The sequence below is a fragment of the Heterocephalus glaber genome, unplaced genomic scaffold (genome assembly GCF_053883595.1).
Source record: "Heterocephalus glaber isolate CG9 unplaced genomic scaffold, H.glaber_assembly_v1.0 deba00001586, whole genome shotgun sequence".
Lineage (NCBI taxonomy): Eukaryota > Metazoa > Chordata > Mammalia > Rodentia > Bathyergidae > Heterocephalus > Heterocephalus glaber.
The window spans coordinates 3,380,978-3,406,005 of NW_028258364.1; the positions used below are offsets into that span (position 1 = coordinate 3,380,978).

Consider the following 25,028-nt stretch of genomic DNA (forward strand, 5'->3'; position numbering starts at 1 on the left):
AATATTTTAATAGAGAAGTTTAACATTTGTATTTATTGCTTTAATTGTCTGATGTTACCTGGTTTCTTTGCTTTTTTCCTTTTTTGTTATATACACATTTTCTTTGACTTTTTTTTCTAAATATTTGAAGGCCTAGAAGCTCATCTTTCTTCTAAAAATATGAGTCCTAAGGCTACATTATTACTCATTCCTTGCTCATCATGTACATCTAACTAATTTCTCAAAATTAAGTCCAGAGTAGTTCTTTTTGCTTTCTTTGTATGAATAACTCTTAAGAGAAATCCTTATTTTAGTTGGGAGTCTTAGCTTCTGAAGCCTCTTCATTTAAGTTTTCCTGGTCTTTTCTGTCCCTCTGATTTAGTGTCATATTCTTTTTACTTTGGAGATTGAATTGAAAAGCATTTGCAAGGAATGAGACTTTTAAAATCATTGAAAACTTTGAATAAAGCATTCCCTTGGAAAACAGTATTTAAAATAGTAAATTTTTTTTCATTAATTTTAACAGCATATTACTTTTAATGTTTATACAGTATTATAAATATAGTAAGTCCCTGACTTATGAACATTCAAGTTGCAAACTTTCTCAGATATACTGTATAAGGCTCACTTTGTTGGCTTACAAATGAATTCAACTCATGAACAATTGTCCTGGAACAGATCTCATTTGTAAGTCAGGGACTTATTGTACAAAATTGTTCCACCTTATCTAAAAGAGGGCTTTATTTTAGCTGCTTTACAGAAGATTGCATTGTTTACAAAGCAAGCGGTATAGTACTATAAGATTAGGAAAAATGGGCTGGGGATTTAGCTCAGTGGGTGGTCCTGCTGTCTGCCCGCAAACACAAGTCCTGAGTTCAATCCCTGATAAAAAAAAAAGATTAGGAAGAATGTACTTGCATAACTAATACCAAAATAGGGAAGACTTTATCAGGGCTGAAAGTTAAGATTTAGATCTAGAATATCCTTGAAAAACCTCGTGTGTTTAGAGGTGTTGGGAGGCGATCAGATCATGCGGATGCTAAATTCATCCTCTGATGAGTTCATAGCTGAATGTATGGTTAACAGATGGGTCCTGGTGGGAAAAGGTAGGCCATTAGGGGCATGAACTAGAAGTATGTAACATCCTTCTCCCTTCTCTGTGCGCTTCCTAGCTGCCACAGAATTAGTGGCTGTCCTCCACCCAGGTCCTTGTGCCATGGTCTTTTTGCCTTAAAGCCATTTGAGCATGGACTGAAAACATGAGCTAAAATAAAAAACACTCCCCTTTTAAGTTGTGACTAGAGAAATGGGATTTTTGTTCTGGCTATACCTGATCACATAGTTCAGATATCTTTGGAAGTGGTTCATGAGAGGAGCATAGAACAGTTTAGAGATGCCAGCTAGAGATAGGATGCTATCAACTGAGGTTGGTTGGAGATTCTGGTTTGAGCTTAGAAGACTAGAATGCTGACAGAAATGCAAATGGTCAAGGTCAATCTCAGGAAGTTTCAGCAGGAAACAGGACTCCATTGGCAGTTGGCCTACAAGCCATGTGTATTACACTCTGGCAGAAAATTTGTCTTCATTTTGCTCATGTCCTGAGTTTTTTTCAGGAGACTGAGAGTAAGCATGGTAGTCTAATTAATCTGGGAGAGAAAACTTCAAAGCAGTACAACATCCAGGCTGTGGCATGGATACTGCTGGCAGCTTTTAGCCAGGTCTGTAGTGAAAATCAGGAGCAAAAAGCTTATATGAAAAGTTTACAGTTTCATCCCAAAGGAAGTGCCTACAGAGTTGGGGCAAAGGACAACATGGTTGATAAAAAGATTAGTATTAAAAAGAAGCCAAGTACTTTGTATCAGGACAGTAGGAAAGATTACTGACTTAAAGGCATCTCAGCAAGAACTCACCCATCACAAACTGAAAGATGCAAAAGTGTAAATATTTGCTTTGAGGCATAAGCCCCAAGATGTCCAGTTTATTAACAGCTGACTAGGAAAGCTTTTTCCAGTGTTCAGCCATTGAGAGACCACTTCAGCCCTGACGCGAAGTTGCCCAGCTACTTCTCCCACTGGTGGCAGACTTTGGCATCATCCATATGGTTGTTGCTGGCTTTATGGGTATACAGAATGCAAGAGTTATGGGTTCAGGGAGGCTTCTACCTAGATTTCAGAAAAAGGCCTGGGAGGCCAGGCAGTGTTCCCCTGAGAATGCAGTGTGTAAAGATGTGAGAGTGAAGCTAAAAGTGTAGCAGAGAACCCAGTAAGTTAGAAATCCCAAGGATATAGACGATTTTCTGAGGAAAGCTGCAGATTTGGGGCAGAGCCAGCTCAAGAAAGAGGCCATGAGGGCAGCAATAGGGCTGGGGCCTATGGAGCTCACATCTCACCACAGCTTGCCTGGGTGCTGGACCTGGGACTGCAGAATTTAATGTTTACCCTGCAGGGTTTTGGTCCTTTCTATTCTGTTATTCTTCCCTTTTGGAAAGGGAATGTTTACCCTACAACGTTTATGTTGGAAGTATTTAACTTTCTTTTATTAGATTTTTATTAGGACTCATAGCTAAGTGTTTGCTAGAGTCACAGAGTAGACTTTGGGCTTAAACTTTTTAGCAGTGCTTGAACTGGTTTTATACTCTGATGACCTTTAGAGACAGACTAAATATATTTTGGATAATGAGATGGACATTTGTTTTAGGGGGGCCAAGGCCAGGAAATGTTATGCTTTATGTCTAAAATGTGCCCCCAAACCTTCATGTGCTTTGAAGATGATTAGATTATGAGGGCATTATACTCATGGGTGGATTTATCCATTGTTGAGTTCAGCTATTATGAGATGGGTCCTAGTTTGAAGTGTATCATTGGCAGTGTGCCTTTAGAAGGTATATCTCCCTCCCTGGCACCCCCCCTTTACTCTCTATTTCATGGCTGCCATTAATTGATCTGTATTTCTTCTGCCCTGGCCTTCTACCATTCTGCCTTGGAGCCAGCTGACTATGGACTAAATCCTCAAAAATCCCATGAGCCAAAATAAACTTCTCCTCCTCTAAGTTGTGGGTGCTGGGTGTTTTGTCCCAGACCCTGACCAAAAACCAACTAAAACACTGTGTTTGATGACCTAGAGTTGGCAAAAATACACAGAAAAATAATCATTCTTGGTTTATTGTTAATCATAGTAAAGTACCAGCTCTTTGGTATTATAAAGTTTCATGTGTCTTAATGCTTGTTGTTGTTGTTTACAGGTCCTCCTCCTATCCCTGCAGAACCTGTTGTTGCACCTGAACCAGCATATGTTTCAAAAGTACATTATGGTAGGAAAGTCCTTGTAATATTCTTTCTTAGATAATTAACCCAATTAAAAGTATAATTAAATTATGCAGCTGAGTGTGGTGGTGCACGCCTATAATCCCAGCACTTGGGAGGCTGAGGCAGGAGGATTGCCATGAGTTTGAGGCCAGCCCAGCCTAACCTACAAAGTAAGACCCTGTCTCAAAAAAAATGCTTAACTATGAAAATTTATACTGACATTTTATCATTCAAACTTTTCATTGTTGGAAAGAGAAAAATTTTTCCCTATGCTTTGCTAAAAGATGAGGCAAATAAGGAATGGAAAAGAAAGATTAGAGGAAGAGGTTTCTTCTTATAAGAAGATAGTTCATCAGTTTCACGAACTTTCATGAATTTCAACCGCTTTTATGAGAATTCTTTGTGGTCTTGTTTCCTGGTGCTTCGTGGTTATTGGGCATATTCATTTCAAATAATGTATTCACATTCTTTTAAATGCCAGTTATTCATCACTCAAGCCCAAGAAAGGTAAAATTTCAGTTCACATTACTAGTTATGTAATCTAGGACCACTTGCTTCCCTGTGCACCTTAATTACCTCATTTGTAAAATGACCATTTCAGAAAGTCCCTTATAGAGATGTTGTGGGGATTAAATGAATTCATACATGTAAACTACTTATATCAGTGACTGTCACACAGTACATTCTCACCAAATAGCAACTTTCATATTTTATTACAACCTCATCACATTAAATATTGTGTGGTAGTTATCATATCCCTTTCCTGTCAAACTATTAATCTCATGAAATGCAGAAAATTATTCTTAATTTCTACATTGACATTGTATTAGAAACACTTCAGACATTAAAGTTTAGGGTATTTGTAAAATAAAGAAGAGCCTTTCTTTTTTTCATTTTTCAGGCCTGTAGGTTAAGATTTGAAAAGTTTGTGCCTATTCAACCTTGGTCTTCTATTATCTTTCTGAAACAAAGAAAAAGGCCCTGTACATTTCCATGGTTGCATGGAGCTAATGGACCAGACCATGGAAAATAAGCACATTCAAATGACAGAATCCAAAAGAAAAGCCACAAGGGATCAATAGAGCAGTGATCTCTTACCATTCAGCCTCTGTGGACATTTTTGCTCACTAATAAGGTTGAATCCCAAGAATTAGCAAATAATATAGATTGCTGTTACCCTAAGAAAACAGATCATAATTGGTGAAGAAAGAGTATGTAGTTTTTTAAAAAGTGCAAGAATTGAGTCCAGTTTAGAAGAAGGAGAACAAACATTATCCTTCAAACTTATGGGTTAAAATAGAGTTGGGTATTACAAAGAGATTTGGGACCCACAGAAGTCTGTTGGGCAAGTTATAGAGGGAAATTTTTGTCTCATACACTGCCTGCTTTGCCATTTGCTGTGTCTAACTGGGCTGTGTCTTCACTAAAAATAATAGTTTGGCTCTGAATATAGGTTCAAGTTACTTGTAACCTGACTCATGTTACTGAGTATCATTATGAAAGTAGCAACTTGTACTCAAAGAAATGGTGTTAATTGGCATTATATATGTCTTACTTGTTTCTCATCTTCATTCCCAATAGTTTGATGGAATTTTATTCCAGTAGCAATTAGTAGACACAAATAAGGAAAACAGTATTGTACTTGCTTCTCAGTCCTTCACACACATTAAGAACAGATTTATTAACTATTTGATTTAATTACATGCACAATATTCATTATTTATTTAAATATTAAATTAAGATCAGGAGGTATATTGGTATGCTAGTTTTCTCTTTCTGTGTTTTTTTGGGGGATCCTGGGGGTTGAACTAGGGCTTTGCACATATGAGGCAAACTCTCTACCACTCGTCTACAATCCCATGCCCTGTTTGTATATTAATGAATCCCAAATATTCTTTGTGATGTTTCCAATGTGCAGTAAAACATTTTCTTGCAACATATAGAATTCTTGCAGATTACTTTTGTTCTATATTAAAACACAAACAATAGACCACATGATTAAATATATAATGCATAATACATTTAATCTGTGGAAACTTTAAAAAGAATGAAACAGTGCTAATCTCTCTTTTCATATTCAAGACCAAATAAATGCAAACACTGGTGTATACCATGTCCCAATTTTTGTTTATTAAAATAATGTATTTATAAGTTGTTTCTCAAAATATCTATAAGAAACTTATAATAGCAGTTTTGCATCTGGAGAGGGAAACTTGTGAATGTATTCTTCATTTTATTAAAACAGGAATAGTTAAATTTAAAAAAGTAAAACACTAATGAAAGCTACAGTACCTCTCCTATACCATGAATTCTGGTAATAAACAGGCATTAATTTATTCTGCTTTCTCTCAGAGCTTCATTTTGTGATTAATTTTTTACTTTTTTTTTTTTGTCACTGGGGATAGAACTCAGGACTTTGCACTTGCAAGGCCAGCACTGTGCCACTGAGCTACATACCCTACCCTTGACCTTTTTTCATAATATTACTTTACCTATTTTGCCACAAATAGAGTATTAATATTAAGAAAGTGCAAGTTTAATATAAACATGAACATGTTAAAGGGCTGAAATAAGTTATATCCAATGAGCAGAATGTTACTTGAGACTGCTAATTTTGTATTTTTAGCATTCGTGTGACTTTTAGATTATGATTATTAAGCAAGTAAAAAGAATTTCTACGGTGCCTACCTCACAAGCGCAAGGTCCAGAGTTCAATCCCAGGTACCAAAAAAAAAAAAAAAAAAAAAAAGAATTTCTGTCAAAATTATAATTACACATTTCAAATATGTGTACTACATGAGAGCCTGCTGCCAGTAACCCACCACTTCCTGACTAGACCCCATGATTCAGTGACATTCCAAAAGTCCCTACAAACCATAACATATATTATTCTCTGGTAATCCTAGTTATTTCCAACTATTTTAAAGCTCTTTCATAGTTAAGGAGTTTTTAAGAGTGAACATGAGACTATTTGTTTGTTTTTTGTTTGTTTTTTTGTTGTTCTTTTCTTGGTACATTTTAGGTATGCAGTTCATTTACATTTATCATTGAGTGTTTGTACTGTACATGATATATCTTGGTTCTTATTTTTTTCCCCATTACATGTGCACCCTTCACCCCCTCCGCCCTTCCCTATTTACATAGATTTCATTTCCATTTTTTTTCTTTTCTCATAGTTTTTCCTTTCCCTCTTTTCCTTTCCCCTTCCCCTCCCTTCACTCCTTCATCTTTGGACCTTTTTTCCTATTTCAAGTTATCAATTATTCATTTTAATCATTTTAACCCTTGTTTATACTATCAGTTTCTCACACGAGAGAAACTAGTCGGTATTTACACGTGTGTGTCCTATTTATTTCACTTAAGAGTATGGCCTCAATACGCATCCATTTAGCTATAAATGACTCTAGTCTTTCGTTCTTTCTGGCTGAGTAGTACTCCATTTTATAAAAAAACCCCACATTTTCTTTATCCAGTTTCCAGTTGATAGGCACTTGGGCTGCTTCCAAGCTTTAGCTATTACAAACTGTGCTGCTATGAACAAGAGTGCACATATATCGCTGTGGTATGATTCTTTTAATTCTTTTGGGAAGATACCCAGCAGGGAAATAGCTGGGTTAAATGGGACCTCTAGTCCTAGTTCTTTGAGGTATCTCCATACTAACTTCCACAGTGGTTGTACCAGTCTGCACTCCCACCAACAATAGAAAAGGGTTCCTTTCTCCCCACAACCCTGCCAGCATTTGTTATTTGTTGATTTCTTGATAGCAGCCATTCTTTCTGGAGTGAGGTGGAATCTCAGTGTTGTTTTCATCTGCATCTCTCGAATGAAGAGTGATGTTGAACATTTTTTCATATATTTGTTTTCTGCTTTTACTTCTTTGTCTGAGAAATGTCTGTTCATTTCAGATGCCCATTTTTGAATTCAGTCTTTGAATTTGGGGGGTCTGATTTTTTTCAATTCTTTATATATTCTAGATAGTAGTCCTTTGTCTGAGGTACAGCTGCTAAAATTTTTTTCCCATATTGTAGGTTGTCTGTTAGCTCTGTTGGTGGTTTCTTTTACAGTGCAGAAGCTTTTTAATAAGATGAGATCCCAGTTGTTGATTCTTTCTGCTACTTCCTATGCTGCTGAGGTTTTGTTCATGAAGTCTTTTCCTATGCCAATGTCTTCAAGAGTTCAACCTAACTTATCTTCCACCAAGTTTAGTGTTTCTGTTTTAATATTTATATCTTTAATCCACTTTGATCTTAGTTTAGTGCATGGTAATAGGTATGGGTCTAGTTTCAATCTTTGCCAGGTTGAAATCCAGTTTTTCCAGCACCATTTATTAAATAGGCTATCTTTCCGCCAGTGATGGTGGTTGGCTCCTTTGTCAAAGATGAGGTGGCTTGAGCATGTCTGGAGTTGTTTCTGCATCTTCTAATCTAGTCCACTGATCCTCAGATCAGTTCCTTGGCCAGTACCATGCTGATTTTATCACAGTAGCTTTGTAGTATAGTTTCAAGTTGGGGAATGTGATACCCCCAGCCATATCTCTGTTGCTTAGAATTGCTTTAGCTGAGAGGTAGGGCCTTCTGAGCTGCCATCCCACTTCTCCTGGTCCAGAGGAAGGGGCATCCCGGCCACCAGCCCTGCTGCTGCTCCCAGCCCAGAGGAGAGGGCTTTGGGCCCGCCATCCATCCTGCCACTCCCGACCCAGAGGAAGGGGCTTCCAGGCTGCCATCCATCTGCCACTCCCAGCACAGAGGGAGGGGCTTCTGAGCCACCGTCCCACTGCTCCTGGTCCAGAGGAAGGGCCTTCCAGGCCACCATCCATCCCACTGCTCCCAGCCCAGAGGAAAGGGCTTTGGGGCCACCTTCTGTCCCTCCACTCCTGGCCTAGAGGAAGGGGCTTCCAGGCCACCATCCCTACTGCCACTCCCGGCCCCTGTCCCACCTCTCCCAGCTCAGAGGAGGTGATCCACGCAGGTGCCAATAGCAGCCCCCCCCCCCAGTCAGAATGAGAACACACGTAAATAAGTCTCAAAACCAGACTTCCAGATCACCTACAGCAATCCCAAGGGAAATGAGATGGAACCCTCTGATACTCAACCACCTGGACCCACTGAACTGGCAACAAAAGGGGATCTGGAAAAAATGAAATCAGAAATAATTTCTCAGATAACAGGAGAAATTGTGCTCCTAGTGCAAGACATGATTAATAAATCTAGAGAGGAGCTCAGGAACATGATGGAATCCCAACATAGGAAACAAATGGAATCCATAAAACAGATGCAAATAGATTTCCAGGACATGAAAAACTCCATTGAAAGTCTACACAGCAGAATGAGCCAATGTGAGTACAGAATTTCAGATATAGAAGATAAGATAGCAATTAATGACCAGGAAAAGAAAAATTGCTTTAAAATTATAAGGGAACATGAGAAATCAATCCAGCAGCTGCTAGACAAGGCAAAGAAGAATAACATAAGACTGACTGGGCTCAATGAAGAAACAGGAGAGAGTGCAGATGACATAAAAAAATCTTCACAGAAGTAATGGCAGAAAACTTCCCAAGCAGGGGAAAAGAACTTGACATACAGATAAATGAGGCATATAGGACTACAAATAGCCTTGATCAAAAAAAATTTACACATAGGCATATAATTGTTAAGATTCCAGAAACTCAGCAGAAGAACAAAGTTCTACAAACACTTAGAGAAAAGAAACAAATCACATACAAAGGAAAGCCCACCAGAAGAATCACAGCAGACTTCTCAACACAAACCATCAAGGTAAGAAGAGCTTGGAGTGACATACTCCAAGCCCTAAAAGAAAACAGCCTCCAACCCAGATTGATGTACCCTGAAAAATTATCTTTGAAAATTGATGGAGAAATAAGATACTTTCATGACAAAGAGCACTTTAGGAACTTGGTGAATACCAAACCAGCACTCCAAAAAATTTTACACAATATCCTAGGAACAGACATTGAGGATCACAACCCCAGGAAGCAAAGCAGAATGAACCCATCTGGCATGACAAGAAATTAAATGTAAAGGGGGAAAACCCAACAAAAAGAAAAAGTCATGGCAATGACAAGTCAATACATTTCATTTATAACCATCAATGTTAATGGTCTCAATTCACCAATCAAAAGAAGCAGAATGGCAGAATGGGTCAAGAAGCAAAATCCAACAATATGCTGCATACAAGAAACACACTTAATTCAAAAGGAAACTCATAGACTGAAAGTTAAAGGATGGAAAACAATACTCTGTGTGACAGGAACCCGAAAAAAAGCAGGAGTAGCTACCCTCTTTGCAGATCAAGTAGATTTCAAACCAACACTGATTAAGAGCGATGAAGAAGGACACTACATCCTTGTAAAGGGAAGAATCCAAGAGGAAGAGATGACAATCATAAATATCTATGCACCAAACACTAGTGCACCCAACTATATAAAACAAATACTAACGGACATGAAAAGTCATATACGCACTAATACAATTGTAGTGGGGGACCTCAACACCCACTGTCACAAATGGATAGATCAACTAGACTAAAAATAGGTAATGAAATACTAGAACTCAACCGAACTCTTGAACAAATGAACTTAACAGATGTTTACAGAGTCTTCCACCCCACAAAATCAGAATACACATTCTTCTCAGCTGCACATGGGTCATTCTCCAAAATAGACCACATACTCACACATAGAACATGTTTAAGTAAGTGCAAAGGAATGGAAGTTATCCCCTGTATATTATCAGACCATAGTGCGATGAAATTGGAGATCCATAGGAAAACAAGCTGCAAGAATTTCATAAACACGAGGAAATTGAACAACACACTTCTAAATAACCAATGGGTCACAGAGGAAATTAAAGAAGAAATCAGACAGTTCCTTCAATTAAATGACAATGGCAATACAACATATCAGAATCTATGGGACACAATGAAAGCAATCTTACGAGGGAAATTCATAGCAGTGAATACGCATATTAGGAAAACAGAATAAGCCCAACTAGAAAACCTGATGCAGAACCTGGAGCTTCTAGAAAAAAAAGAGCAGGACAACCCCAATGCTCATACAAGGGAGGAAATTATACAGATCAGAGGAAAAATCAATACAATGGAGACTAAGAGAACGATACAAAAAATCAATGAAGCCAAGAGTTGGTTCTTCGAAATAATCAAAAAAATTGACAAACCCTTAGCCAACCTTGTCAGAAAAAGGAAAGAAAAGGCCCAAATCCATGTAATTAGGAATGAAAAGGATGAAATTAGGACAGACCAGCAGAAATCCAGAGGATCATCAATACCTATTTCCAGAACCTATATGCCAATAAGATGGAAAACACAGAAAAAATGGACAGATTCCTGGATACATATGAATTACCAAAGTTGAACGAAGAAAACCTAAAAATTCTAAACAACCCAATATCAACCAATGAAATTGAAAACATAATTAAAAACTTATCAACTAAGAAAAGCCCAGGCCCTGATGGCTTCACTGCTGAATTCTACAAGACATTTAGAGAGGAACTACTGCCACTGCTGTTTAAACTCTTCCATGAAATTGAAAGGGAAGCAATACTCCCAAATTCATTCCTGGAAGCAAGCATCACCTTGATCCCCAAAGCAGAGAAAGACCCAACCGAAAAGGAGAATTAGAGGCCAGTCTCACTAATGAACATAGATACAAAAGTCCTTAATAAGATACGGGCAAATAGAATGCAGAAGATCATCAAGAAGATCATACACCCTGATCAAGTGGGATTCATCCCAGGGATGCAGGGATGGTTCAACATAGGCAAATAAATCAATGTAATACACTATATCAATAGAGCCAAGGACAAACCCATATGATTATCTCCATAGATGCAGAAAAAGCATTTGACAAAATCCAACATGCATTTATGATAAAAACCATACAAAAATTGGAATAGATGGTCTCTACCTCAAACTGATAGAAGCCATCTATGAAAAACCAAGAGCCAATATCATACTAAATGGTCAAAAACTGAAATCCTTCACTCTAAAATCAGGAACTTGACAAGATGTCCACTATCACCACTCTTGTTCAATATAGTTCTGAAAACATTAGCCACGGGAATTAGACAAGAGAAAGAAATAAAAGGAATAAAGATAGGAAATGAAGAATTCAAATTGTCATTATTTGCAGATGACATGATACTCTATATAGAAGGTCCCAAGAACTCCACCAAAAGTCTTCTAGACTTAATAACCAATTCAGTCAAGTAGCTGATTACAAGGTCAACACACAAAAATCAGTAGCTTTCCTCTACACGAATGACAGATTCACTGAGAGAGAAATAGGGCAAATAATTCCTTTCACAATAGCATCCAAAAAACTGAAATACCTAGGAATCATCCTAAAGAAAGAAATCAAAGACCTCTTCTCTGAAAACTATGGCACTCTGAAAAGAGAGATTGAAGATGATATCAGAAAATGAACAGACATCCCCTGCTTCTGGGTAGGAAGGATTAATATAGTGAAAATGGCCATACTTCCAAAACTACTATATAGATTTAATGCAATTCCAATTGAGATCCCAGCAGCATACTTCATGGACCTTGAGAAAACAATCCAAAAATTCATTTGGAACAAGAAGAGACCCAGAATAGCAAAAGCAATTCTAGGTAACAGAGACATGGCAGGGGGTATCACAGTCCCCAATCTGCAACTATGTTACAAAGCTACTGTGATTAAAAACAGCATGGTACTTTGAAAGAAACAGATCTGAGGACCAGTGGAACAGATTAGAAGATGCAGAAACAACTCCAGGCACACTCAGCCTGGAGGAGCCAAACACCCTCACTGGAGGAAAGATAGCCTCTTTAAGAAATGGTGCTGGAAAAATTGGGTTTCAACTTGCCAAAGATTAAAACTAGATCTATATCTCTCACCATGCACTAAACTAAAATTGAAATGGATTAAAGATCTAAATATTAAAATAGAAGCTCTGAACCAGTTAGAACAGTGGTTAGGTAGAACTCTTGAAGCTACCGGTGTAGGAAAAGATTTTATGAGCAAAACCTCAGTTGCCCATGAACTAGCACAAACAATCAACAAGTGGAATCTCTTCTTATTAAAAGGCTTCTGCACAGCAAGAGAAACCACCAGCAGTGTGAAGAGACAACCCACAATGTGGGAAAAAATCTTCACCTGCTCTTCCTCAGACAAAGGTCTTCTACCTCGAATCTACAAAGAACTTAAAAAGATCAGACCTCCCAAATTTACAGACCCAATCCAAAAAGGGCATCTGAATTGAACAGACATTTCTCAGACAAAGAAGTAGAAATAGCGAGTAAATACATGAAAAAATGTTCAACATCACTGGTCATTCCAGAGATGCAAATGAAAACAACACTGAGATTCCACCTCACTCTGGAAAGAATAGCTGCTATCATGAAATCAACCAATAACAAATGCTGGCAGGGCTGTGGGGAAAGAGGAACCCTGCTCCACTGCTGGTGGGAGTGTAGACTGGTGCAACCACTGTGGAAATCAGTATGGAGATACCTCAGAGAACTAGGACTGGAAGTCCCATTTGATCCCGCTATTCCACTGCTGGGAATCTTCCCCAAAGAATTAAAAGAATCATACCACAGTGATATATGTGCACCCATGTTCATATCAGCACAGTTTGTGATAGGTAAAACTTGGAAACAGCCCAAATGCCCATCAACTGGAGACTGGATAAAGAAAATGTGGTTTTTTAATAAAATGGAGTACTACTCAGCCATAAAAAATGAGAAATTAGAGACATTTATAGCTAAGTGGATGCACATTGAGGCGATACTCTTAAGTGAAATAAATAGGACACACATGTATAAATACCAAATAGTTTCTCTGGTTTGAGAAACTGAAAGTGTAAATAAGGACTAAAATGTGTAATAGGTAATGTGAAATAGGAAGAAATGGGGCAAAGGGGAAGGAAGTGGGAGGGGTAGGGGAAAAGATAGAAGGGAATGGGATTAATATGAGAAAATGGAAAAATAGGAACAAAATCTTTGTAAATAGGGAGGACTGGAGGGGTTGAAGGGAGGGCTGGACAAGAGTGAAAAATAAGAACCAAGAGAGATTATGTTAAGGTGCAAATTTCCAATGATGAATATCATTATATTGTATACCTAAAATGTACCAATGATTAGAATGAATAATCGATAATGCAAAATAGGAAGAAAACTTCCAAAGGGTAGGGGTAGTGGGAGGGGCAGGAGAAAGGAAAGAAGGGAAAGGAAAAATGATGAGAAATGGGAAAAATGGAAATAAAATCTTTGTAAATAGGGAAGGGTGGAGCGGGTGAAGGGAGGCCCAGGAATGGGGAAGAAATAAGAACCAAGATGCATCATGTAAAGGTACAAGTTCCCAATGAGAAATGTAATTGTATTGTATACCTAAAATGTACCAATAAAGGAATTTAACAAAAAAAAAAAGAAAAAGAATTGCTTTAGCTATTCTAGGTCACCTGAGACTATTTGAAGAGTCTAAATGCTTAGTAGTTTGCAGAGCTTTTCAGTGGGTCAGATATTAATGGAGTGTATTTTGATTGTGACAATGATTGGGGAAATTACTGCCATTCATTGAGATGTTGATCATCTTGCAATGTGTGGGACAATATATACAACAAAGAATTATCTTTTGTCTCATGAGTTTTGTGTATCTTGTCGGACTAAACTCCACAAATGTAAATCAGTAGTCCTCTAGCAATAGTGTATAATATTGGCATACCTTTTAATATGTTATCAAAAAGCCCAATAGCTTGTATTCTTTTATGCAAATACTTTAAAATTGAATACTTTAAAATTTCATTCATGACATAATTTAGAAATTGTCTTGATTTCCCTATAAATCATTACTTTTATTGTAAGTTTTTAATAATAAGACTCACTAGAAAAAAATCACAGTGTTCCTCAAATTCATATTGCCTTTTAAATTTTTTTTTCTAGATTGGAGACATGCCCAATATTCTAAGATCTCACAGATTGTTAAAGAAACATTTAGTCACCTAATTTCCAGTCACTCACAATATCTGAAATGTACCAATTCATTGGCTGCTTTCATTGTTGAAAGAGGTAAGTCCAAATATTTGGGATGTGTTTATACAAAAACTAGTATCTTAATGATCTGAACTACAGTATAGTAATATTTTTGTTAACTATCTTTGCCTTTGTTGACAATGATATACTGATTTGAAATGATTTTTTTCTAGCAGATGATGAAAACGAAACACTTTTATTTAATGCAAAAATGCATAAAAATTCACAGATAGTAGAAAAATAATAGGGTTTAAATCTTCTGAAACAGATGAGACTTAAGCTGAAATTTTAAGTGTTGATAAAGCTTTGGTGCATAGAGGAAAGGAAAACATTTTTGGAGAGAAGAAGGCATAAGAAAAGAGAAATAGTGGAAAACTAATTTTGGGACAATGAGGAAATGAATTTATTACTAGTACACAGTAATATATTTGCAGGAGCAATAAAAATACAGTTAGATTGATAAGATGGTAACACATTATTAAGTGCCTCATCAGCCAGTCAAAACTTAGGTTTAGTAAGATTGATGATAATCTATGAAAGGTTTCAGACAGGGATGGCAATGCACTGTAATTATTGGAACATGAGCATCAGACAGCTCTGCAGCTTAAATTATGTTGGGCTATTTATAAACTCAGTTTGTCTGTGCTTCAATTTTCTTCTCCATTTTTAAAACTACAGATAATAGAAACAATATCCCTTATGTAATGGGATTTCTAGAATTAAATGTGATAAAGTAATTAGCAAAGTACTTGGAGTTTAGTAAAAGTTTAATAAATTATGTTTGCAGTGATTAAGGTAAGTTAATTTTTAAGTAACAATTGAGAGAAAGAGATTATAGGACTTGAAACCAAATTAAAAAATCATCATTTAGGTGGCTTTGATGGACTGTTTATAGACTTTAGATGGACATGAGCAGAAAGGAAATAAATTATATTTTTAAAAAATTGATATGATAAAATGAAGGTGAGAATGAATGATAGATAAAAGAGATGAGTAAAGTAATAGCATCATTTAAAGTTTATATTGAGTAGCATTTGTATACACATAGGGATTCTTCAAGTGGATTTGAAGTTAGGTGGAAAAGACTATGACTAAGAATAATACATGTGGTTTTAGAAATTGGGAGCATGAATGTGGGTTGGGAACCCTTGAATGAAATTGTGAACATTCCTGGAGTAACACACAATCAATATGTATTTAAAGAATATTATTAGCTTTTACTACCTTAATTCATCATTTTTAATTCCATCTGTAAGAAGGTGTGAAATCTAAGTGCCCTTCTCTCCCGCACCAGCAAATCTATGTATTTTCCTGCATTTGTATCCTTCTGTACTGTAACAGTAGAGCAAGGATCTCCCTTCCTTAATTACTTAATTCTTTCACTTAAGTTCAAATTCACTTCCCTCTCACATCCTGATGAATTTCTTCTTTTGATTATCTCCTCTTTGCCCTGTATTATTAAACTTAACCGTCCCACTGAAGCATTGCAGATCAAATAACAGTTGAGAATGCTGCATTCTTGCTGTAATATTTCCCCTTAAAACTCAGAGCTTACATCACTATTTCATTCCAGAATTTACAATGACATAGTATCATTCCACATAAGAAGAGGTTATTGAGTTAGAGTCAGTGTTCTCAGGACCATATCCCTATCATAGGGATGAAAGCAGAATCTGTGCTCAGATTCCTTGAATAATGTATATTTGCTGTCATCTTTCCAGTAGCCCATAAAGCCTGGCTTCCTAAACTTCTGTCTTACAAATAAAAGCAAACTTCCTTTAAACTCTTGGCACCCTCCAGCATAAATCAGTAGTTGTTGTGTACTTGATTTAGTGATCAACCTTCATGAAGAAATTGTTTACAGCATCTACTCTTTACTCCAATTTAGTTGTTTTTTTCTTCTACTTCTTGGAAACCACTCTTCTCAGTACTACCCACTGTCTGCATGGTATAAAATCCAGTGAGAATTTTGTTCTCTATTTACTCAAGTTTCCAGAAAAATAAAAGTTTTACTACACCTCTTTATATCACACCAGTACTCTCCTGGTTTACTTGCCCTCCACCCTGCTCCTTCCATGATATTGGCCATAAATTTTAAGATACAGTATATTATTTTTAACTTTATTCACCATGCTATACATCAGGTCTTGAGAACTTACTCATATAACTGCAAGTTTAAACCCTTTAACCACTTCTCTCCATTTTTCCCACTTCCTAACCACTAGTAACCCCTCTTTTAATCTATACTTGATCTTTATCTATTCTGCATATAAGGTCATGCAATATTTGTCATTTTATGTTTGTCTTATTTCATTTAGCATATCATCATTCATGTTTATCCATGTTGCAAATGGCAAGATTTCCTTTTTAAAGTCTGAGGAGTATCTCTATTATATGAGTATATTTAAAGTGAGATATTTGTGAATATATATGTGCGAGTGCATATATAAATGGATATATATATATATACTGATATATCAGTATATATAAATATCAGTGTATATAATACATATGTGTGTGTGTGTGTGTGTGTGTTTTGTGGTACTGGAGATTAAACCCAGGGCCTTCACAGTGAGCTACATCCTTAGGCCTTACTTTATTTTTTATTTTGAGATAGTCTTACTGCATCATTAATTTTCACAGGCTAGGCTCAAACTTGTAATCCTCCTGCCTCCACCTCTTGAGTAGCTGGGAATATAGATATGGCCCACCATGGATATATTGCAGTTTCTTGTCCATTCATCTATTGACAAACACAGGTTTCTGTTGTTTGGCTTTTGTGAATAATGCAGCAGTGAACATGATTTCAGATATCTCTTCAGGATCTTAGTTTCATTTCCCTGTGTGTATACCCAGAAATGTGATTGCAGTTCTATTTTTATTTTCTTGAAAAATCTCCATACTGTTATCCATAATGACTATCACAATTTACTTTTTTCCCAAGAATCCATAAAGGTACCTGTTATACACAACCTTGTGAAAACTTATCTTTTGACCTTTTAATGATAGCATCTTATAACAAATGTGAGAATACTGTAGTGTGGTTTTGATTTACAGTTGTCTAATGATGAGTGATGGTGAACATCTTTTTATATACCCTTTGCCAACTTTTAATCTTTCTTACAGTAGTAAGTTGTTGGATATTAAACTCTTATTAGATACAGGGTTTGCAGATGAATGTCTCCCATTCTATTGCTTATTTTTTCATTTCGTAGTAATTTTTCTTTGCTATAAAGAAAGGACTGATCATGAAATATAATGCCAGATTGTTTTTTCTCCCTTACCTATGGTAGTTTTCCTGTAGTGCTCGGTAAAAATCCACAAACTCCTCTTTCTCTCTCTCTCTCTCTCTCTCTCTCTCTGTGTATTAATATATAATCACGTTATATTATTATATATAATTATATATTAGATTATATATTAGAGCATAGTAGAATGTACATATTCTTTAACCTTATCTGAAAACATTTCTTTCATTCCACTTACTGGAGCAGTTATACTGGTTTCTCTTCTCTGCTTATGCTGTTTCTTTTTACTTGGAACACCTTTTCCCTTCTCATGCTGCTCACTCTTCACATTGCAGCTAAATTCTTAACACTGCTTATTCTTCACACTGAGACTTTCAGCTAATTAGGAAAAAATTCTGAAACTAATGTGCATGAAGTAACCTGTTTGCATTCTTCTCATCTTCATAATTGTTTTTTTCAAAGCACTTAGAAGCGTGTATTGTTTATTTAGTGTTTTTTCTTTGTTTTTGCTTTTTGAGACAGGTTCTCCCTATGTAGTTTAGGGTTCTCTTGAACTCACTATATATCCCTTTCTGGCCTCTGACTCACAGCAATCCTCCTGCCTCAGCTTCCCACATATTGGGATTAAAGGTGTACACCACCACTCCCAGCTGTTTAGTCTTTTTTCTGTTTCTCATGAGTCCATGTCTTAATGAAATCTCTTAGAAGGTCAGATAAATCTAAATGTGTAAGAAATAGTTGTGTATTTAAAAGCCAAGGATATATGGTGATTCTCTTGATTGTGCTAAAAATTAAATAAAGCACCAGTGTAAAAGACAGCTTGCCTTTCTAATTGAGATACTACTTTTTTTTGGTACTGAGAATCGAACTCAGGTCCCTGTGCTTGTGGGGCAGGTGGCGGAACCACTGAGCTAAATCCCCAACCCGAGATACTACTTTTTAAAATTTGGTTCTTGAAATAATCTTATTTGAAATTGTGGAATTATATATCCATCTCTTTGGTCAATACATGTTACCCAATTAAAAATGATGGGATAGTGGGATTAGAATATAAGAAAGAAGGTTACAATAGCTTGCTACTGCTTACCTCTTTTTTTTTTTTTCCAGCTGGACATCATGAAGTTGTAGCTGTAGGCACAGGTGAATACAATTGCAACCAGTGTATCAAGCCATATGGAAGAGTGTTACATGACACTCATGGTGTTGTTACAGCAAGAAGATCTCTCCTTAGGTAAGGTAACAAGTCCGTTTAATGCCATCAAAAAGTAATGCTTCCAGTCCAAAGTCCACATATGAATGGTTTTATTTATAAATAGAATTTTACTGTTCCTTGAACCAAGGTTATGACAGTCTCTTATTCATCCAGTTCATCCAATTATTTTCATGTTACCTTTGGAAACATTGTAGTAACTTAAGTGTCTAGTGTGTCAATATTAACACCTTCCATTATTAAGTGCTTATAAACTAAGTTCTAAGAGTCTTACAGTTTTATTCAAGATAGAGAGACCATCTTTTTTTTTTTTTTACTGGCTGAAGTTATTGGAAAATGTAGCTTTAGATTTGCACCAAGTAAGCTTGATCATTTTTCACCTCTGAATTAGATATAATTATTTAAAGACAGCATTAGAAACTGACGTTTCCATTTGTGATGTCCATGGGTATGGTTTGTCATACAGCAGAGTGTCAATAAGATATTCTTCAGTCTGACAGATATTAAAGAGAAAAAAAAAAGGGCTGAGGTAAGCATGCCTAGTTACTTTCTCCAAACTCATCTATCACTCTGCTTTTTGCAAGAAGAATTAGTAGCAGTTAAGAGAAAAAAATAGGAATGTTACTCTTTGGCAGTCTTTGACAGTCCCTCCTTATGAAAATATAAACTGTGGGAAGTGAATGTTATCTTCTACAATATCCACTTGCTTTTGTTTCTGTTAAGCCATTGAGCTTACTTTTAATCATACTTCTTATGGAAATTTTCAAATGCAACTGGGAATAGGATAATAAATTTCATCATCCAGCTTCAGTGATTATCACTACTCTATTCTTTTTGTTTAATCTCTGTATTGCCACTTTTTGTTGTTAATGTTTTCTTTGTTGGAGCATTTAAAAACAGATTTTATTTTTTTTTTTGGTACTGGGGATCGAACTCGGGATCTTGTGCTTGCGAGGCAGGCGCCAGAACCACTGAGCTAAATCTCCAGCCCTAAAAACAGATTTTGACATTTTACCTGATCTCTAATAATAAGGAAAGAATCCTAAAATCTAAAAAAAAAGTTATTGGAGTAGTCTGTACGTATACTACAATTCATTTTCTTCCCATCCTCCTTGGTACTAATAGAATTATTTGACCTCTTTAAAGCTACCTCCTTTATATTTATTTCTTCCACTGTTTGACACATTTATATATTGATATTTAATTTTTTATTACATATTTTTGTTGATGAGAGTGAATAGAATGAATCTTAGTCATGTTTTCTTTAAATGAGCAAAGCAATGTTTGTCCCTGAATTGATTAGTTGTAGTCTTTCAGCAGATCTGCTTCACTTCTTAATACAGTTTGTGTTTATTACATTGCTTCCATGCACTTCATTTTTTTTTTCTTTAAAACCACTAAGAAACAGGAGCCACTCTTGATGATGATGGCATTATTGTTGATGTATTACTGGCAATTTGTTTGCTTGGATGGGGAGGAGGCATAAAATTAAGGGAAAAGCTGGCTTTGCACCTGGGAGGCTGGGAGTACAACTACCTGAGGAAGAAGGGATGAGCCAGTAGAGAAATGGGTCTTTTGGTAGGGTATGATAGTTAAAGACTTAAATACGAAATAAAAGTGGAGTAGTAGTCAAGCAGTGGTGTCTTAAGGCTGATCTTAAGGGGAGACTGGCCTCTAGTTGAGGTCTTCTTGAAAGATTTGATTATTCATTAAATAAGCCTATATTATTTTATAAGTTCTCATCAATATCAAAATTTTTTACATAGACATAGACATTGCTCATGACACATGGATGTCATGCCCATTAAGATGCATTTTAATATGTTTTATTATAACATTTATTTTAGGTACTTTTATAGACAGCTTCTACTCTTCTATAGCAAAAATCCTATCATGATGGAAAAATCAATATTTTGTACAGAACCAGCTTCTGATCTTCTTACTCTGAAACAAGACATCAACATTTACCTCTATATGAACCAGTTGCCTAAAGGATCAGCCCAGATTAAGTCACAGTTGTAAGTATTATGGAAGCTATTTTTAAAGGCAACAGGTTGATCTTTGCATATATTCTGAATCCATATAGCAAATAGAACAAAAAATGTATATATATCCAAATTCCCCCTTCAGCTGTGAGTTGTTGTTCATAGCATGTAGGGCACCACAAATCCTTTCCCCTTGCACTCCACTCAATGTGATCCATGACTACTTCTTAAAAATCCCATGTATTATACCACTTTCTTTTCTATGCTATTGTAAATCTTCTTTCTACTTTTAAGATTTCACAAACTTTATGGAAGCATTGCTGTATGCACTGTTCATATTTATGACCAAAACTTCATTGTTTAGAAGAATAAGTAGTATCATGTAGTATAAAATTTAAACAATACAAATAAGTAAATACACAAAGAAGAAAGTAAAATTCACTTCAAGTCTGACCTTTTAGAGAGAACCATGGGTACTATTTTGATTAAAATTTTTCTAATAATACTTTCAAAAATAGACATATTTCCTAAAGAAAATTTTCAAGAAAAATAATTTTGGTTTTTATTATTTTAACATTTTTGGGGGGGTGAATATTAAATAAAAACTGCTGGTTTTTGTCTTTTTTCCATTTCATCATTTTGTAGTTTTAAAAATTTTCACACAGAGGAGGGAAATAATTTACAAGTTATAATAAGGACAAAATGAGTTTTTCATTTTATTTTTAAGAGAAATAAACAGTGGTAAAATACTGAAATTATCTGTGATGGAGTTGTAAATATGACTGCTTTCTGTTTTATGTTAATGTTTGAAATAGTCCATCCTATGTTGCTTTGTATTTGCATCTGTTTCTGTTAACTGGAATTAAATGTATACTGTACTATGAAATTAAACATGGTAGAGGACAATAGTGGGTACATGTGTTGTCGATTATATTTTTTAAAAGAAGAAGTTCCATTTTTTCTTTCCCTAGGCATCTTAATCCAAATTCTGTATCTGCATTTGAAGCCAATGAAGAACTGAGTCTGCATGTGGCTGTTGGAGGCAAAATTTATCTTCCTGTTTACTGTCCCTCAACCGTTGTTAATAAAGTAAACAGTATGTCTGCAAGTGACAAGTTGACAAGATGGGAAGTTCTTGGTGTACAGGGAGCATTGCTGAGTCACTTTATACAGCCAGTTTATATCAACAATATACTTGTTGGTAAGTGGGATTTCAGTACTTCTTGGCCCCTTTCAATAAATTCTCATATTATCAGTTTAAAATTGGTTTTTGCATACATGGAACTTTGAGGATAAAATACAAATCCACTTTTTGGTTGAGCTTTTTATTTCACACTTAGTATGATAAAACTTTTGCCATTTTACCAAAGGGTGAAGAATTAATATTTCAACTTAATTAGGTGTATTCTATCTTGAACTTCTGTTTACATGGTATCTATTCCCCCGTCCCTTTCTTTGGGGTGAAGATGCTTCCTTCAACTTCTTAAATCTAAAAGTTTATACTGTATTGTATTTACTCCTCTTTGAAGCATGGAAAGTATTAAATGTCTATTTTGGTTCTTTTCTTAATTTTTTCCTTTTAATTGGCCCAATGAGTAAGAGGTAACTAGAATGCAAAATAAATACATAAATTATTAATTTATGTCTTTTTTTGACAGAGGGGATATTTCAGAAAGCTGGATTTATATTTAGATGGTATTCTAGATGTCATCTCATTAACAGTTTGGGGCTCATTTCTATAATTTTCACATGGCCTTGTTGAAATAATTTACTACTGTCACTTGGCTTTTTTTGCTTATTGTTAATTTTGAAATGAATCCCTTGACAACCTTTAGATCCCTATTTGGGTAATATTTTTGTTTTTAGTGCTATTCTGGATTTTTTTGTTTATTTTGCTTTGTTCTGTATTTTATTAGTTCAATCTCGGGGATTTCTCTTATTGGTATTATTTTTCCTGTTCCATGTACATGCAAGGTATTATAAAAAGGAAAATAGTTATTATTTATTTTTCTGATGTTATGCTAATTTTATTTGTATGGGAAATATATTACTTGAATCATAATTCAGAAGACTCAAAAGGGCATATTCAATGAAGAATCTCCCTCCCATCCTAGTACCCCATGCACACATTTGACTTCTGTAGAAACATACCTTATTAGCTTTTTTGTTTTTATTTACATTAATAGTTAAGTTTTGCCTATGGAAGTATAAGTATTTGATGTATATGTTTTTCTGTATTCTTTTTTATTTTCAGTTTTTGTGTCTTTTTAAATATTTTATAATACACCCTCAAAAGTGACTGTTTCCTTCTTTGCTTTTTCCAAATGCTATTATTAACGAAGAACCACTGTTTTGGCTCATTTTTTTAAAAGACTTAATTTGGTTACCAAAGTTCTTGTCCACTATGTTTTCTACTAGCCAGTTCGGATTGTCTCTAGATACTTTAAACTTTTCTGACTCTTTTTTTAAAGGCTTTTTTGTTCTTAATAAATGTCTGTATGCTTTCTATGCTTTCTCTAAAATCATAGCTTTGATAAGCAAGGCTTTCTTTGACTTTGTGAAAAGACATTTTACAATTTGTCATTTGTATGATGTAACTCCATCTATAGTTTATTTTAATTTTTTATTAGTGTATGTTTGCAAAACAGAATTACATTCACCTTGGAGAGTTGGTACGTATACATATAGCATCTCGATAATTGTTACTCCTCCTCTTTCCCACCCTTGCCTCTCTCTCCTTCACCAGACCCTGTTCCCATCTCTGCAGAATCTACTTTCTTTTTTCCCACATCTCTCTTTTATTTTGCTCTTTAAATTATTTATATTTTGTGTGTCTTATATTACAGAAACCATGCAATATTTAACTTTTTCTGTCTGATTTATTTAACTTGTTATTATTGTCTCAAAATCTATCCATTTTCCTACAGATGACTCAAATTTATCCTGTGTGGCTGAATAGTTACTATTCTATTGTGTATATATACCACATTTTCTTTATGCGTTCATCTGTTGATGGGCACGTAGACCACTTCCATGATTTAGCAAAGGTGAGGTTTGCTGCTATAAACATGGGAATGTGTCACTGTAACATGATACCTTTAACTCTTTTGGGGTGATACCCAAAAGAGATATACCTGAATAAAATGCAGTTTCTACTTTTAGTGGTTTTTTAAGGACTGTTCATAACGATTTCCATTGTGGTTGTACTAATTCTACAACAAGGTAGAAGGGATCCGTTTTCCCCACAACCTCACCAGCATTTGTTGTTTGTTGCATTCTTGATAGTATCCATGGTGACTGTAGTAAGATGGAATCTCAATGTTGTTTTGATTTGTAATTCTCAAATGGCCTCAGATCCTGAACATTTTTTCATGTACTTATTGTTCACTTCTACTTCTGAGAAGTGTCTATTCATTTCAGTTTGCCCATTTTTGAATGGATCTTTTTTTTTGAGTTCTTTTTATATTCTAGATATTATACCTCTGTCTGAGGAGTCACTGGCAAAATTTAAATTTTTTTCCCATTCTGTAGGTCATCTCTTCACTTTGTTGATTGTTTCTTTTGCTGTGCAGCTTTTTAATTTAATATAATCCTGTTTGTTGATACTTGGTATTATATCTTGTTATTGGATTTCTAAATTCAGGAAGTCCTTGCCTATGTCTGTGTCTTCAGGAGTTTAATATTTGTGAAGAAAGACATTTTACAATTTGTCATATGTATGATGTGACTCCATACTATAGTACTTTTTTTAACAAGTTTTTTTTTCCTTTAGTGGTTTGAAACAGGAGCTTAAAAATTAAATCTGGTCATTTTAATTGTCATCTTCCACTAGCAGCATAGAGCACCAAGTAGCAATAAAAGTAGTTTGCTTTGGAAAAAATGCTTTTGCTTTCTTTCTTGGCATCTTTGTAGGACACACCTAATACTAATTATTGGTAATCTGTCTGGTATTAGCTAAGTACATTTTAATGTGTTTGAGTGTGAAAAATATGGATTTCTGCACATCTTATGATCTTTATTTGGAGAACAAGACTTATGAGGCCGAGGAATATATATTTTTAAAAGAACATCACCAGGTGATTCTGATACAAATGGTTGTATCATACGTTGAGCAATTCCCATTTAAAGTATCTGTACACTAAGAGTATTATTTGGGCAGCTAAAATAATCTTTAGAGTTAATTGAACTTTAGCAGTTATATGATAAAACTTCTTACCTAAGTATGTAGACTTCTTATGCCATTCTGAATAG

At 35.4% G+C, this 25,028-nt stretch overlaps 1 protein-coding gene across 3 annotated transcripts in view; it reads left to right on the forward strand.

Moving 5' to 3' along the window:
* The window catches only part of Adad1 (adenosine deaminase domain containing 1), a 54,366-nt gene that overhangs the window by 12,389 nt on the left and 16,949 nt on the right, over nucleotides 1-25,028 (forward strand). For all 3 annotated transcript variants that reach the window (XM_087193261.1, XM_004854994.4, XM_021236458.2), the window contains exons 5-9: nucleotides 3,221-3,289; nucleotides 14,245-14,370; nucleotides 18,690-18,813; nucleotides 20,640-20,810; nucleotides 21,749-21,978. In XM_087193261.1, the coding sequence (XP_087049387.1) occupies nucleotides 3,221-3,289; nucleotides 14,245-14,370; nucleotides 18,690-18,813; nucleotides 20,640-20,810; nucleotides 21,749-21,978 (720 nt within the window). The remainder of the gene's footprint in view (nucleotides 1-3,220; nucleotides 3,290-14,244; nucleotides 14,371-18,689; nucleotides 18,814-20,639; nucleotides 20,811-21,748; nucleotides 21,979-25,028) is intronic.